Source organism: Mycetomoellerius zeteki, unplaced genomic scaffold (genome assembly GCF_001594055.1).
Source record: "Mycetomoellerius zeteki isolate Tzet28-1 unplaced genomic scaffold, Tzet1.0 scaffold155, whole genome shotgun sequence".
NCBI lineage: Eukaryota > Metazoa > Arthropoda > Insecta > Hymenoptera > Formicidae > Mycetomoellerius > Mycetomoellerius zeteki.
Genome location: NW_017256500.1, coordinates 968,448 through 985,678, shown reverse-complemented (window position 1 = coordinate 985,678; position 17,231 = coordinate 968,448). Strand labels below are relative to the sequence as shown.

Below are 17,231 nucleotides of genomic sequence, written 5' to 3'. Positions count from 1 at the left end.
GAACCGCTTCCACGACAAAGCATTTATGAACAGTGAATGCTTCTTCAAGTTCTTCTCTAGGGCGTTCTTTTCCGAGATAATTCTCGCATTGTCGTTGTTGTTCAGATTAATGTTATTGTTCTGTAACGAGTTGTTGTTGGTCGGTGGATGATTCGTGGGTGGCGCCGGCGCCACCGTAGCAACGCTGCTCTTGTTCTCGCGATTCTTGGCATTGTTTAGCTGCTCGTAATTAAAGTTGTTTAACGTGAAGTCAGCAGGATGTTGATGCCCCGTTGGCGGGTAAACAGATCCCCGACGATCTCGTGGACTGAACGACAGCACGGTCCCCATAGTGCTGGCGCTACGCTCCAAATGTTGTGGTTGCGGTTGAGGTTGTTGCTGTTGAGGTTGTTGCGGTTGCTGCTGACTCGGTTGTGCTTGTTCCCTGTCACTCTGTGTCGGATGGGTTGGATTCTGACTTGGCTGACGACTCACGTTTGGATGAGGAGCTTCTCGTCCTGGACTCGTCGGGTGGCCGGGATTTTGTGTCGGCTGGTCAGCGGGATTCTGATGTTGGTCAGCGGGGCTCGGATGGCCCGGGTTACCGGGATTACCCGGATTGTGGCCGGGATTACCTGGGTTATGGCCGGGATTACCCGGGTTGTGACCCGGGTTATGGCCCGGATTACCCGGGTTGTGACCGGGATTGCCCGGGTTGTGACCAGGATTGCCCGGGTTGTGACCGGGATTGCCCGGGTTGTGACCGGAGTTGCCCGGATTGTGGCCGGGATTGCCTGGATTATGAGTTTGGTGACCGGGGTTGTGACCAGGATTGTGGCCGGGATTACCCGGATTGTGGGGCGAATGATCCGGGTTGTGATGCCCGGGATTTTGGGACTGGTGTCCCGGATTGTGGGTCGGGTGACCCGGATTCTCGTGATGCTGAGACGTAGCGGGCGGCGGTCTTGGCGGACTCGGAGTAACACGCTGTGGCGGGGGTGCTCGAGGAACCGAGGTCTCCCTCGAGGGTCCCGTCAGCGGGGTCGCATCCCCTGGCTCAATGGCCTCCTCCACGACGGGACCCACCACCTCACTCAACCGACCTCCCAGCCTGCTGATTTCTACCTTCGACTTGAAGGACACTACTTTTTCTTCCTCCCGCGACGTTGGGCTTCGATTTATTTCCTGCTTCTCTGCCAAATTGTTTCTTTCTTATTACACTATGCGAAATTTTGCGTAGTCTCTCCGCGACGGGAGAACGTTACAGATAATATGGCGGTCGTTTACGATGATCGATAAGAGAAGGAGAGAGAATGATACGTATTCAAGAAATATATACGCGAATAATCTGGCCCTTCTGTTTAATGTAGGTCTGCAGCCTCTGTAGCTTCCGTATCGTTGAAGATGTCACGCGGCAAGATGTCGTCGATGCGCGCAAAAGATGTCGGCCGTCGCGCAAAATGGCGAGCGATCGATGCTTTACCGCCCTCCGCCTCTCGGAAGGAGGATGGGTCAGGTGAACGAAAACACTGGATCGACACACCGAAACACCCTATTCGATATTTTGACTCTTGTCCTTTGCGTGTCGTCTCTTCGCTTTTACAGACAGCTGCACTTCTGAAGCACTATCAACGCACATTCAAAGCACTTTCTCGAACGCGATTCACAATCCGAAAGTACCGCTCGCTTTTAAAATTCGATACTTTGTTTATCGATCTTTGACTAGTGATATCACAAACTATCGACAATCCTCCTCCTCCTCGACGCCAACCTCCTCGATTTATTTCATATGCTTCTTCGAATTTGTATTCAGCGTTTTGCTATTCAGCGGCTTCGAACGATATCTCGAAGCTGCACTCGTAGAATCTCTCCCGAGTGGACTCACGATGGGCTTTCGCGACGGACTTTGCGAATGATGCAAATAACAACACAACGCGCACGCTTCTTCAGGAACGTTGCGAGAACGACTGATTATACTCCGTCGGCAGGCGAACTATTTCTCGCGCGGCGAGTTTCGCTGGTAGTCTGCTACGCTCGTCCTCGGCGACGTCGACGTCGCCGCCGTCGTCCTCGTCGTCGTCGGTCGGCCGTGCGTCCACCACCTACGTCTACGGCCAACCAAGACGTAGCACGCCCCGTTACTGTTATCGGTGCGCGCGCAATGGTTCGATAAACGCGGAACGTCGATGGTCGGGGGTGGAAATGGACGGAGAATGTCCACAAGAGAGAGAGAGAGAGAGAGAGAGAGAGAGAGAGAGAGAAACAGTGAGAGCGAGGAGTATGGAAGGGTGCACTAAGAGCGGTCGAGGGAGAGCGAAGGTGAGACAGAAAAGACCGTCGGAGACGGAGCGAAAAGGACGGAAGGACACGAGACGGATGGAGAATGAGGGAGGGTGGTAGACGTGATCCAGAAGGGCGAGAAGGAAGGGTATTCGCGTGTACCATAGGCACGACTGTGTGTATACGCCCGAACTTTTCTCCGACATAATTTACCTTGGAGAAGCCCAGGGGAGAACAGATCGTGACTGCTGTCTTGAGTAGACCGCGGAAAAGCTGGTGCTGCGCCACTATCGTTAGATACTTTTCACGAGGGTTTCACGACCGACGTGAACATAGGTCGAGATTTTCTGCAAAGAAAGAAAGAGAGACAGAGAAAGCACGCAAGAAAATGAATGAAAGCGGAACGCGTGCGGTGCATAGTGTAAATAAGCATGGCCCGGATCACGAGTAAATATTAGAACTCGCTGAAGCTCGTGTGCACGGAACAAAATGAATATCCGTTCTGTAAAGTCACACGGGGATAAATAGTAATAGAACATTCGGAAGGGAGATCGCCAAGACGATGCTTCGCACTAAGAAAATTCTGATTGGATTGCAGTCTCGATAAGATTTTCCCAGGATTGGAAAGTAACTGTACTCTCTCTCGTAACAAGTTAGAGTTTCTTTTTTTCAGTAATTTTAACTTCGATATTTTGTATTTTGTGTTTTTTAGAAGTACATGAAAATATTTTGTATTTTGTGTTTCATGGGAGTATATAAAAGTATTTTGTATTTTGTATTTCAGTATTAATAACAAAAGATTGAAAGTATTTTGTATTTTGTATTTCAAATACTAACATTGACAATCAATCTTATTATTTGAATTACAAAATACAAAAGCTTTCAATCTTTCGATTTTAAATACAATATACGTAATACTTTTATGTGATCCGCTGAAATAAAAAATACAAAATACGCTTGTACTGCAAATAATGTGTTTTAAAAGTATTTCAAATACATGCCAGCCCTGTATATATATATATATATATATGTGTGTGTGTTGTAATTATCTTATCTGCATTATTATCTGTTGGTTACTGACATTATATATAAAGGATTCTTGAAGCAAAGGATCATTTATAGCAAATGTCATAAATCAATTTTTGAGCTAAAAACTTTAAATAATGGTTAAGCTGCCAAATATTTTTGGCCAAGGCTGTAAGTACATCACATCTACGCAGTTTTGGAATACTACCAACTTAATCATTAAAAATACAATCAGCAACATTAATAGTAATTTACATTGTTATGTTAAGTTGATCTCTCGACAAAATATTTAATGGAGTTTTCAAATCAGGACGAAAATACAACTTTAAAATAAGTATTACTGAAAGTTAGAGGGAAAATTATGAAATTTTAATTGAAAATCGGGGAAGTTATGGGATTTTGGGATGAAGAATTTGTGACAATCTTGTATAGATGTCTATATAACAAAATCTTAATAAAATTATATAACTGTGTTATTTATATATTTAAAAAAATTGAAACAATAAATGTTGTTCTCTTTGTTTACTTAGAAGGGATGTTTTGTAGGTCATTTTGCTAAATAATCAGCGATCATATTTCGATTGAGAAAAATTGAGTAAAGAATAACCCAAATAGCATGTTAAAAATCGAAATATAAAACGTCTTAAAAACGTCATTACATCTTTAAGACATTTTGTCTTTAAAATGGTTTATGTTCCGATTTTGGACGTGCGTGCTATTTACAAAGTGATCTTTAGATATTTAAAAATTAATTTTAATTATTTTTTCTTTTATATTAAAAATATTATAATACAAAGAAGTGGCTTGTAAGAAATATAATTTTTAAATAGAAATGTTGAAATATAAAATTGACCAACATTTAAATATATTTTATACAAACCGTGAGAGAGGCGCCAAGATAAAAGCCGCATTATCAACTGCATGGAATTCGATAAAATGCAATAAATTTCCTGTAATGAGCAACATCGATAATAATACACTCAGATAATACTTATCGGTTTTATTTTTCAAGCTCATAATATTATTAATTAATTTTCTTTGACCTTGTGTCCCATGTATATATTTGAATTGAAATTAAGATAATTGAAAAATTAAAAATAAAATTTAATATAAAAATGCTTCGAGGTTACTTCAGCGGTTTTGTTTAAAAATATGTAAATACCAGTATAAAATCTGTCCTCGATAAACTATTTATAACGTATTGGAATTCATAATGTACGCGAGAAACTTTGTCCATTACCGATGTATTGTTTAAACGTACAAATTTTACTCCGAATGCATTTCTCAAATGCATTTTATAAAAGGAAATAATCCTTCGAGTCGAACAATTTTTCTCTGTATACACATAATATATTTTAGAGATATTCACTTACAACTTGCGGATCATCCATTTTATGTTGTATTCAACAGATCGCTATAAATTTTATCGCGTCTGACAGTTAAGATAAGTGAAGACCAAATAATGCATCCTCACACAGTTAGGGCAATGCAGGTCGCGCCCCCGGGGGGTGGAAATTTCACGTAACCTGCTTTTTCTTGGTAGCTGGAACAAGGTCAGCGTAAGCGCAGCTTCGAAGGGCGATGAAATGGGTGGTAACGCGGGCGGGCAGGTGGAAACGCGCACGTGTGCATAGGCTTGAGGACACCACTCGTGAACACACAACTCGAACGTGTACGCGACAGCCGATTTTGCCGCGCAGCGAGCTAGCGCGTAATAATATCGCATTGTGTGCCGCGCTCGTGAATATCTGACATCGAGACTGTTGAGGAAGGTCGCATCCTCCGTCGTTTCCCGTTTGCCACGTAGATAAGCATAAATCGGAAATTAATTCTTTTCATTCTACAATCACGAGAGTTAGCATTGAAACGAGTTTTTTTTAACCCTCCGGATCTCCAATTTATATCGAAAATTTTCCATGTGTATTTCCGAGACATATTTTATTTTGTTAAATAATATTTTGTTAACTTAATTTCTTATAAAATCTACGAAATCAATGAGAAAAAAATATATATACACACAATTCATAAGTTAGCTTATTAATACCATACAACTGTCAAAGCAACTTGATTAATTAGAACAATCAAAGCAATCAAGTGACTGGTTTGTAAATTTTTGAAATTGTTTAAATTTCTAACAATGCATTTTCTAAGATTTTCCATGACCATGTTGCAATATTTATACGATTAAATCTGTACGAGTCTTTGATCTCTCGTCACAGATTGAAAAATATTTATTTGATTCGTCGATTCACAGAGTCGAGGAAACGTTGAGTAGAGTCCGCGTGTCCGGTTTTTCACTTGAATTTATTTCTCGCACAAGAACAACGCGGATCATCAATCTTGCTGCAGATCGATACATCCTCGCTCGCTACTCTCCTTTCTCGAACTGACTGAACACGTACGCGAAATTCAATTGCTCGCAATGCTCGCGGATCTAAATCGATGATCGACGACGAAAAACGCAAATCAATAAGAAGAGAGCCGTTATTGTTTTTTCTTTGTGTGCTTTTGATCTCGAAAGTACGTATTCTAGCAACAACATCGTTCGAAAATCGAAGTAAGAAACAATGGATCGAACTCTCTAAAAGCTTCGCCGAAATAAATCTACCGAAATCCTGAACAAAATCAATCGATTTTTTTCCCTTTATTTCTTTTTTCAAAGATAAATACGTAATATACTTAAATAGTAAAAATTAATCATTGGTAATTTTAATTACATATATCTTCAAAATATGATTTAATAAAATTTCTTAAGTATGATAGTCAAAATGGCAGTTATGCAGAAATTAGATCGATGCTTTAATTCTTACAGGAACGCATATACTTTCTCAATTTAGTGACGATCAATAATGAGGATTCATTATAAAGGTCCATTCCTCTATCTCTGACCGCTGAAGAAGATGGCGTAGCAGGATGGTGAGAACCTATTAAAAGAAGAATTTTTGGACATATGAGGGGGATTGCAAGCTGCGAGAGCATATCGATTTGTTGTTAGATTTAGAAGTGTTTGAAACGTAAAAATTATTTCTTTTCGCTCCTCTTTTGAGAAATAGGATTATTATTCATAAATATTTAGACTCTTCTCTCTCTCATCGAGTGTCATGTTTTCTACGATGTTTCTGTACCTAGTTTTGCATTTAATAGTATTTGCATAAAAATACTTTTACTATTTGACTGCTAATTGAATTTTTTCTGCGCAGCCTGAATAATAAAAAGATTATCTAAAGATTCACGTCATACACTCGCGTACTTTATCGAATTTGCACATCTTTGGAAACGTAATTCAGTTTGCATGTATTTAATTAATTTGCACCGTACAAACATAGCTCAGGTACTCGAGTATTACGATATCTGTCATGGATATTGAAATACGCGAAATGTTTCGTATATTAAATTCCAAGAATCAGGAATCAGCATTGTACACGTTAAGAATTTGCGGCCTGCATATAAAGCTGCATTAACCTGAAACATAGAAAAGGCATGAACAACACAGAAAACGATAAAAAATTACGAGAAACCTCCTTCTTCTAGAAAATATGGTAGATTTCTTTGGCAAGAAGAAATCGCCGAGATCTCTCGGCTTTAAGGGATTTCCCAAGTCACATGACCCGAAATGGATCCTCGGCGATATTCCATTCCTGAACTGTGAAACGACGATTTCAGGTTGTATGCATCCCATTAATGTCAAAGCAGGATTTTGAATATAATATATGATGTTGATCCTAACATATACAAAACAGTGATTTCAATTAAATAATTCAGATTTGAGTCATTTATTTCTTCTGCATCCACTTGACGGCTTGACGCATCTCAACGGAAAACGAATTTACGTTCGGGATAAATTAATTTCAAATAGAACAAAAAATCATACATTATATACAATATAGTTAAACAAATAATTTTTTATATAGTTTTTATACAATTAAATTATAAAAACTGATTAATTAATCAAAAATTAAATCGTATTTCTTTTCAGAGTTGTCGAAAAACACTTTCTCGAGAATTGTTTCAGTTGTGTATTACGAAGTAGTAAAATCTGTATTTAATCGGACACGCTACAATCGATTGAACAAGCAAAATATAATATATATTAGTTCGTATTTTCCGGAAAAATATATGCATTTCAAACTAATCAATATTAGATATATATGTAACATGTTAAATTACATTACTTTAAATATCAAAAATTCATATTAATACGGTGAAATAAAAAGAAAAAAATTTCATTTATAAAACGTATGTCGAATCGCTTCAGAGCATTTCAGCATCATCTGGAAGACTCATTGAAAAGGATTTATAAATCTATTGATGATATCATAAGGAATATCTAAATATCTAAATATTTAATGTGTCAGCAAGACATTTGTTTTTCAGTTACGGATTTCATAAAAATCTTTTAGAACATGATATGGTTCGATAAACAAAAGTAAAGCACTCAATAGAGTCTCAAATGACCTACTTGTATTTACCTTACTGCTCGCAATTTTTTTATAATTAATCGACCGTGCGGCGGCGATCTCGTTACCCCTCCTTCGTCGAGGTGTCCAGACGCAGCCGTGAAAAAGGCATGTAACGTGTAAAATCGGCGGCGGGCGTCGCTCCGGAGCGGATAATGGAGCGTGACGAATGATTGCCGTTCTGAAGAGAGAACGCTCGCCATTGGATGCTGATAAAAAAGTAGCAGGTGTCAACCGGCGGCGGCGGCGGCCGTAGCAAAAGCAATCTAAAAATATAATGTTCACTCGCGTCGCGTTGGCGTAAAATAGCGGCTCGTTCACGCGGCGTGTCCATCGATGTGACCCCGATATGTAGTCGCGATGTTCGTCGACTCTGAAAAAAAGAGCACATCGCCTTTTGTTGTCTACGATAAAGTGGCAATAAGCGACGCGAGACATTCGACGAGAGTAGATACTACTCTGAAAAACTGAACGTGTGTGATGAATACGTAACATGTAAGAACGTTTTAATACCGTCTAAATGTAAAGTAAAATAAATATAGAATATATAAAATATATATTTCTTTTTATTTTATTGCACATTTATTAAAATTACATAGATTATGAATTTTATATAATGTATAAATTAAAATTATAAAATTGATAAATGTAAATTGAATTATGAATAATTTTGTTTCTGTAAAATAAATCTTTGTCTTTTATTCTTCAAAATTGCGATCGTTGTTTTCTAATCTTTCGAGAATATTGTAAATTATATACTATATATATATATACTATATATATATACTATATATATATATATATATACTGTATATATATATATATATATACAGCCTGCATATTATTTTTTATTTTCTAAGCTTGAAAAAAGCTATATAGGCTCTTCTTATAAGATAGTAACAAGATGGAGATCTTTACAGGTATGAATAATGAACAAAGTACTATGTTTGCATAGTGTCACGATAGTGAGAAGTATAAGTGGGTGGTGAGACACTCAGAGCGTGAAGTGTTTCCTTTTGGATTATCAGCCCTAGAGAGTCAACTGAGCTGTGAAAGATAATGGAAGTTTTGCCTGTTTTAGATATTCGTTTGCAAAGCATTTTTGTCTTCAATACTAAATTCGCGCGACACGTGCAATTTTCTCAACAATACTTGCAAAAATATTCTTACAAAGAAGTTCTTCCTCATTAAAATAGAAAAGAGAAATATTATAAAGAGATAAAAACATATTCAAATAAAATAGTCTTTTCCTTGATCATCTTTCCAGAAAGAATAAATATCATTTTAATGTTAACATATTATTAATTAAATGTTGAACGTAAATTATTTATAATAATATAATACATAGAGTAAAAAGTAATCAATTATATTACTTTAATTTAGTATTTACTATAGATAAAAAACATATTATAAAAAGATGCTTTCATGGACGCTTAAAGTTGACAAAGCTGCGACATTACATCTGACAAGTGATGACGTGGATAGAAGCTACAGACAGCACACGAAGGACATCATCCCCTTTAGAAGGGTTGCAGACAGACAAACCTTCCCAGGCTCCCTTTTCCCCACCTATTCGTCGTTCCATCGCCATAGCAACCCCTTGCATTCAGCAGCTAGGTTAACCAACCGATCTACCCCTCGATCATGCCGTCTCGCTTCTCGTCGCTGGAATATCTTTGCGCGGAACACAGCCTCCACTCTCTTTTTTACGCATTTTAATTCAGGCCATAGCGCGAGTCTTAAGAATTCAATAGTAAATTGATGTGAAAGTTCCATCAAACATTCTACAATAAGGACAAAATACTTTTTCTTTAGCGTTTCTAGAAAATCTTCTATAATCGCTTGACAAATTGTTGTCGATCGGTATTTAAGTTTCTCAAAATTTTCAAGTAGAAATTGCAGAAAATTGTTAATGTTCAGTGAAAGTATCTCGGGAGATTTCAATAATCTTATGGACGCATCACTCGAGTCAAACGATTCAAATGAATTTATAAGTAATTATAAGCAGCTTTAATAAGTTAATTCTATAACACAAGGTCTTAGAAAATAATTTTATTAGATAATGTGTTAGTCGATATCTTTCAAAAGTATATATTGTGTACAATAAAAGATTAATTTTTACTTGTATAATTAAATATTTCGTTATATTCCCTGTTGAAGATAGTAAAAAAATTTTTGTTTCTTAAAAGGTTTCACTATCCGTTCTTATAAATGGCTCAAGACATTAAAATCCGCACACAATTGAGCTATTTCTTCGACAAGAAAGAAAGCACAATTTCTAAAAAAAAAAAAATTCCCCGTACAATGGAATAAAGTGTAGTATTAACTTATTGTAGTAGTCACGATCCGTAAACTCGTCAGACAGTTCAACGGGTCGAATGATCACTTCGGTTGTTCCCGAAATTAATCGTATTTTTTTCGTTGTCTCGACTGTGTCGAATTCGGTGCATCACGAAGGAGAGAATTCCTTTGGTTTGGCCGTTTAGATTCACGACATCTCATCCATTTATTGTCGGTAATACGTCATAGCCGAGTCGTTCGGTCTTCTACTACGAGAAACTTGAATAAAAACCCGATTGAAAATCCGGCGAGTCATATAAGTCTTTGTCTTGTGTTGGTGAAAAGAAGTGCCGTTTTCCCTTAGAGAATGAAAATATTTCCGATATTCAGCACGTTCGCGGTTTTAATCGCCGGTCAGGATACGAAAACTGTGGTGTTCCCACCTACTTCCGGAAATGGCTCGTCTTTGGGGATGGAAAGTAAAATCGAGCCGGTGCTTCAATCGGATATGACGCGAGCAATCCTTGCGACCCTCGCACCACCACCGCCGTCGCCGCAGCCACAGCCGCAGCCGATGTTGCCCTCGGATTACTTTTTCCCCAGTAAAGATTTTTCTATTTTAGTTACTCTAAGAGAAAGAGACGGTGTCGTTTGATCACTTATCCTTTGTGCGCGGTTATAATCAAGCTCAACGCGTCGCGCTTCGGTCGTCGCATTAACATCTCAAAGCCGAGAAATCATTTTTGAAATTGAAATGCATCGCTTATACTACTTAAGAGAGAAAAAAAATAATGTATTTAAAGCACACAATTTGTTTGTAACTTCTTGGAAAATGAGACTTATGTATTTAAAAAAAGCAAATGCTATGTAATACTTATATTGTTAGTAATATGAAAAATTATGTAATTAATCATTCGAATAATTAAATCATATATATCTAAGCACAAAACATTAGTTAAAAACTGAACAATTATATATATATATAAAAATAAATAATAATTTATATGAAATATGAAATACTTATATAATATTTAAATTAAATTACAAATATAATATATATAATTTTGAAACTTTTAACAATTAATTTTTGTATATTATTTATATAAGCAATGACTATAAAAGCTCTTTAAAAAAGTATTTGATAATAATAATAATAATATATTATAAATATATGTGAAGGCTTAAATTGTTTTAGTTACAACTTCATTTACATGATACATATTGTTGATATTTAAAAAAAAATGTTTTAGTTCCTCAACGAGCGTTTCTGCATCATAGAAGCGAAAACATACCATATGGATATGAGTATCCCAATGTTGCATATCCAGTAGCACAGTCAATAGAGCACTCCATTGGACCGTCATCGAAACAGCTTGTAATAGTCAGTTTCATCGGTCTTTTGCTGCTTTTGGCGATTATACAGAATACGCTTAGCGCTGTTAAGCGGAAAGATGCGATAATGGATCTATTATCGTCCAGGCAAAAGCGGGACGTTTACGTTACGCATGATTTTCGTTCCGTGGTACGTAATTTGTGATGTGTTATGTTAAAGGGGATCCTTTCAATCGAAAATTTCTAAAATTCCATAATGTTTAAATGAAATTAATAAATTATACAGAACTTTTTTTTCAATAAGTTTCTAAAGTTAAATTTGAATTTTTACGTTTTCGATATTTTTTTAGATTATTGCAGAATTTATTAATTGTGTTCAGAAGAAAATTCTCTCAATTTAAAAATACATTTAAAAAGTTATAAGTTAAATTTCAAATTTTTATCACTCGTCTCAATTCAACCGCGAATATAGTCAAGCAAGTTTGCTAGAAACTCGAAAGCTTACTTACTGTGACGAAACATTTCGTTTCTGTTGGCTGAACAAAATTGTTAGAATAAATCATGAATACCAGACTTCGCAGCAAAAATTTTTGTGTTCAGTGGTAGATTAAGACTTTCCACAAACTTTTAGACCCCAGAGGAGGAAGAGATTCTTAATAGTGATGCCAGAGTACGCTGCATACAGAGGACGATTTGTCTTGAAAATCGCAAGCTCTTTAGAGATTTGGGCGCACCGGGTAAAATGCTGGCAAAGTACTTGACGTAGGTTTTGTTGTTATTATTTTTATGGCGATTAACACTAGAAATTTAATATAAAGTTAAAAAATAACAAAAAAAATAAAAGAAATAACGGAAAAATTTTACGTTCCAGTTATATGTATAATTGAATTCAATAGAAATGTTTGATAAAAGCAGAATTCTAATGAAATGCATATCCGTTTATATAATTCCGATTGAATCTAAATTCAATTAAATATGAACTTAATTTGTATTAAGATTTAACGCTACGATTTTTCGCAGGAAAAACATAGAAAAATCGTTCAAGTTATCCTCAGGTTGGGATCGCCTCGTGAGAGATGCAGGTGCAGCGGGAATTCGAGGTGAAAACTGTGATGTACTTTATAGAGATTGCGAGATTCCCGTAACGAAGAAGAGGCATAAAAACGTCCTCACAAACATAACAAATAATAATTTTAATTCAACTCATTAATATTTTAGAAACATTATGAAATACTATTTATTTCTGCCTTTTGTGAAAATGTAAATTAAATTATATAAATATCTGTAAAATTGTATAACATATTTGTTTTTTTTAAATAGATCGGAAAATTATTAATATCTCAAAATTAGTATTTGTTTTCAGCAAACAGAAATATTGACATAAATTAATTGATAATACATATGTAATATATATACTTTTTCCAATACATTGTATCGCCGCATTACTAAAATTACGATGAATAAGTAGGTTAGATAAATAAAATAATCGTTGATATTAATGACTTTTTAATTACAATATGCTGTGTTGCAGTTCTGATCTGCTACAAACATCGACATCTAGCTTGAACTATTTTAAATAGCAATTCGCTATGGGACACACATCACTTGCACACTCGTTTTCTCTCTCATTCTCTCTCTCTCTCTCTCTCTCTCTCGTCATCGGAATTATAAGAAAATATCAAATATCGCGAACAAAATGGAGACTTCAATCGCGTCTTCGGCATTTTGTGTGTTGATCTGTTTTATCGTCCTCCCTTTTTCATAAGTATTTGCTCCATCCTGTCAGCTAATTATACAACAATACTCCCAATATTATCGTAGACATTAAGGCATTACATACTTATAAATTTTATATCTCAATTTTATGTGTCAGTTACATAATACGCTGAACGCGTAAACTTATACTAAAATAGACATGAGATCGCTCGTTATAATAGACCAGATTTGCATTCCAAAATTCTACTGTAAACGAAGTTAATCCATTAAGAATACTTCCGAAACATGAGATAAAATGTTACATCGATAAAGCTTGGTTGTTTTAAAAGTCAAGATAGAGAAGATTTCTATTGGAAGATATCTAGAGCAGATTCTTTCAATCTCCGCTTTTAAAATAGATTAGACGACTGTATTAGTCTTCTAACCTCAGCCTTATAAGCAATTCAAATTGATCCAGCTAGAATCCTACGAGAACAAATTCTTTTGTAAGATCTCAAATGTCTCCTTTAGACATAGGTCTGAATCCCTTATTACGATTTTACTATTTCACGTTCGGAATCTATTTTATTTGAATCAATAATTTACTCTTCGGCTCTCTGATTCTATAATATATTCTATAAAGAACTGATTGTGTGAAATTTTGGAATGCAGTTCAACCCGTCTATCCTGTAAATTTTAACGCATGTGTTACAATTTTCCAAAGAGAAGAGGTAAAAAAAAACGCGTGCCAAATGCACGCGTTTTGCTTAAATATATATCTTATCAATGCCATCAAAAATATAATAAATTAATAATCCACAAAATTTGTATTTTTCTTTTAACACATGCGTTAAATAATTAATGACATATGCGCTGGAGAGGTAACGCATATTTTGCAATTTTTCGTATTTTACTCGCATATTAACGTATAAAATCACTTATATCACGTTAAACAAATAATGCATTTGACTCATTAATTTTTGTATCTCTCTTTTATGTACCTAATTATCAATGGCGCAATCTGTAAACCGGATTCGATTCAGCTCAATATTTCTCGATTATGTATTTTTTTAGAAACCGCTTTATAGAAACTAAAATTACGAAAAACTAAAGTTAACTCGCAATAACGGGAAATCTTTAAATGTTGAAAAAGTTGACTCTATGGTAGAGTAAAGTAGGGCTGTTTCGTCCATTTCTCATGATATTGTTTATGTTTCTCAGCAATGTATATTGAACATTTAAGGGTAATACTTGTGCTCTCAAGAAGCGATCATGATTGTATAAGGTAATTATAAGTACATTACTGCAAAAAGATGTTGTTTATTGCTGTAAATTTTATATTACTTTAAAGTTGAAAAAATGACGGAATAGCCTTACTCTATCCTATAAAACACAAATAATGATAGAAAGATAAATTATTCGCATTATCTTTTAATTAGCTTTAATTTAATCTTGTAGTCGCCGAGTCTCTTTTGCATTAATTTTACAAATTATTTATAGTATAAAATTGAATTACTACCTACAACAATGTTTCATATTTTTGTCATTGTATGTATTCTACCTTATAAATTCTCATTTTATTTTCACTATAATTTTTACTTTTAATATAGGCCGCTGCCTTAAAAAAAGAAAAGCAAAAGAACATAGTTGAGACACATTTACGCAGGTGATCCGAAGCAGTTTTGGCAGCTAACAATGAATTCTATTACTTTCCGCTCTTTCGTCATAAAGCCCTGTTAAGCTGTAAGTAATTAACATGTTGACTGCCATTGTCATTTATGATAAATTTTTTTAAATGTTATATAGCATTTAATTTATACAGTATTTATATAGCATTTAATAGCAATTAAATTTTATATAAAATTTTTTTAAATGCTAAATAAAATGTTATTTAATATAAAATAACAAAAATATTAAATAATATTAAATAACAAAAAAATAGATAACGTAAAGTGCACAATTCAACACACTAGTCATAAAATACAGCCTCACTCAGGTAAGGGTAAGACATAAAATTCACTGGGCAGACAACATGTTAATTTACTCAACGGATATTGAGTCATTTATAATTCAAATATATCTGAAATTATATGTTTCTCTTCAACCATTACGTGAATGTTTTGAAAAGATACATCAGAGAAATAATATAATAAACATTTATAGCATGACTTGTAATAATTCATTATTCAAGGATCGTTTTTTTTTTATTCATTATAACATATGAATGACATTCGATCTGTGATGTCGTTAATTAATAATTAATACACTGATTGAGAAATAGGTACTTAAAATCTAAAATTGAAAAAATTATTATATTACCTCATATTTAATCAAAAATTGATTCTAAGCAAAGCTTTTATGTCAAATTATCCAGAAATAAGTTTCGATTTTTTTTCTCGCGTTAAACAATTATAAAAATTACAGTCCATGTCTAAATAAATTTCGATAATTAAATTAAAAGAAATAAATACATTTTTGGAACAAGAGGTTAATCCCGCAGTGTTTTAGAGTTCTATATTGATTTTAGAAAGAGTTCTGTCATTGTCGTCAAAGCACTAAAAATACTACTTGAACAATAAACAGACTAACTTTGCCATTAAAAAGTACAATTCTCTTTAGAGAACTCTAAGAAGAACTTAAGCATTCTATGGTTTTAAATACAATACGTAACAGTGTGCATAGCCCCTATTCTCGAAAAGTATCGCATACGAAAAATTAGGGAAATACTATACGAAATAGTATGCGTCATGTATATTATAGCGCGTTTCTCTAGTTTTTAGTATGCGATACTTTTCAAGAATAAAGGCTTAGGTAACACCGTAATTGTCGAAGTATTGATAAATTTGCCAGTTTGCATGAAGTTCTGGCATCGAAATGTTTTACGATGCGACTATCATTGTGAACGACGACGAGAAGAACGTTGAACATGGAGCCGTGTTTCTTGGCCAGCTCACTGAATGTAGATGCACGTCTTTAGGATAGATTGGAGATCGGCACACACAACACGTACCAGGATGGTAAAGTACAGATATATTTCAATCCCTGAATGTACCTGACTACTAAAAGAACATCGCAAATATAATACCATACAAGGAGGGTGTAAAAAAACTTCCTGATATCGTCCATCACATATCAGACCCAACCACAGACTACCGATCGATTGAAATCGATATTAAAGCTCTCGCAACGCTTTTGAATATCGTGTCACGGTTACTATTGACACATATATACCGCGGGAAATACACGTATCTCTCTTTCCTTTCTAAATCTCTAAATAAAAAAAGAAACATTGTTTCATTTTTCTGCGTATGAGTGACATTGCAACTGTCGCAAGAAAAATATCTTTTAAACAGTGCCCTGATGGGAAATTTTTTCCTAAATTGTAATAGATAATGATGAAATATTATTAAAATTGTGATGAATAATGATGAAATATTATTGAAATTGTAATGAATAATAATGAAATATTACTGAATATTGAGATCATTAATTAACCCATTTTCGATATTATTTTATTAAAATTTCATTACAATTCGTTAATATTTTACAAATAATTCGTTACAAAATATTGTTATTTAGCTTCGCGTTGATACAAAAATACAATGCATGTACTAGAATACATGCAAAAACCGTTTACATCCACTGTAATCAATTCTGTTCTTAAGAAATTTTCATGAACTGAGATGTGAACACCTTCCTACATTAATGCTCACAGTTCTTGCACAATTAACATTATAAGCTTCCTACAACTCATTGTATTATGCACGTTGTGAAAAAATTGCTTCCAATGTATTTATAATATTTATTTAAAACTTCCAAAAAGTCAAATTATTTCATCTTTATGTCAAATGTAGTAAAAGCAGAGCTTTTACTACATTTGACATAAAGATGTAATCGCATTATTAATCGTGCATGAACTCTATAAGCATTTATATAGAAAGACTTCTCAGTTTGTGAAAATTTCCGAGGGACAAAATCGATTACTGTGAGTGCACAAATGTAAATTTGACTTGTCTGCAGATAATTTGATTTTGGTATATAGATCTGATTATATAGAGAGTAAACTTTACATGCGAGAACCGACACCATCTAGCGACACTCCTAGAAAGATAAATTCACCGCTTTTCGTTATAATGTTAACTGTTTTCATTATTTTTCAGCAAATTTCATTATAATCTTTCA

General features: G+C 34.8%; 3 protein-coding genes across 3 annotated transcripts in view; 1 reads left to right on the top strand and 2 right to left on the bottom strand.

The window, feature by feature from the left end:
- The window catches only part of Cdk5alpha (Cdk5 activator-like protein), a 16,410-nt gene extending 15,219 nt beyond the window's left edge, over positions 1 to 1,191 (bottom strand). The window contains 2 exon segments of the mRNA XM_018444972.1: positions 3 to 614; positions 669 to 1,191. Of these exon segments, the coding sequence (XP_018300474.1) occupies positions 3 to 330 (328 nt within the window). The 5' untranslated portion in view covers positions 331 to 614; positions 669 to 1,191.
- Positions 341 to 9,333, bottom strand: LOC108720644 (sporozoite surface protein 2). The gene is made up of 3 exons (XM_018444768.1): positions 9,288 to 9,333; positions 459 to 1,172; positions 341 to 378 (listed from the first exon to the last, which is right to left on the bottom strand). Exons 1-3 carry the CDS (start codon positions 9,331 to 9,333, stop codon positions 341 to 343), a joined length of 798 nt encoding a protein of 265 aa, XP_018300270.1.
- A 1,056-nt stretch (positions 9,334 to 10,389) lies between these two features.
- Positions 10,390 to 12,564, top strand: LOC108720757 (uncharacterized). The gene is made up of 4 exons (XM_018444907.1): positions 10,390 to 10,624; positions 11,273 to 11,544; positions 11,986 to 12,116; positions 12,375 to 12,564. The coding sequence occupies exons 1-4, from the start codon at positions 10,390 to 10,392 to the stop codon at positions 12,562 to 12,564; spliced, it is 828 nt and encodes a 275-aa protein (XP_018300409.1).
- Positions 12,565 to 17,231: the final 4,667 nt, after the last annotated feature.

Coding starts and splice junctions, on each gene's coding strand:
- LOC108720644 (XM_018444768.1), bottom strand. CDS start 9,333: ATGGCGATGGAACGACGAATAGGTGGGGAAAAGGGAGCCTGGGAAG. Junction 1,173..9,287: donor GGAAAAGGGAGCCTGGGAAG/GTTTGTCTGTCT, acceptor ACAATTTGGCAG/AGAAGCAGGAAATAAATCGA. Junction 379..458: donor AAACGTGAGTCGTCAGCCAA/GTCAGAATCCAA, acceptor CAACCTCAACAG/CAACAACCTCAACCGCAACC.
- LOC108720757 (XM_018444907.1), top strand. CDS start 10,390: ATGAAAATATTTCCGATATTCAGCACGTTCGCGGTTTTAATCGCCGGT. Junction 10,625..11,272: donor CTCGGATTACTTTTTCCCCA/GTAAAGATTTTT, acceptor AAAATGTTTTAG/TTCCTCAACGAGCGTTTCTG. Junction 12,117..12,374: donor ATGCTGGCAAAGTACTTGAC/GTAGGTTTTGTT, acceptor GATTTTTCGCAG/GAAAAACATAGAAAAATCGT.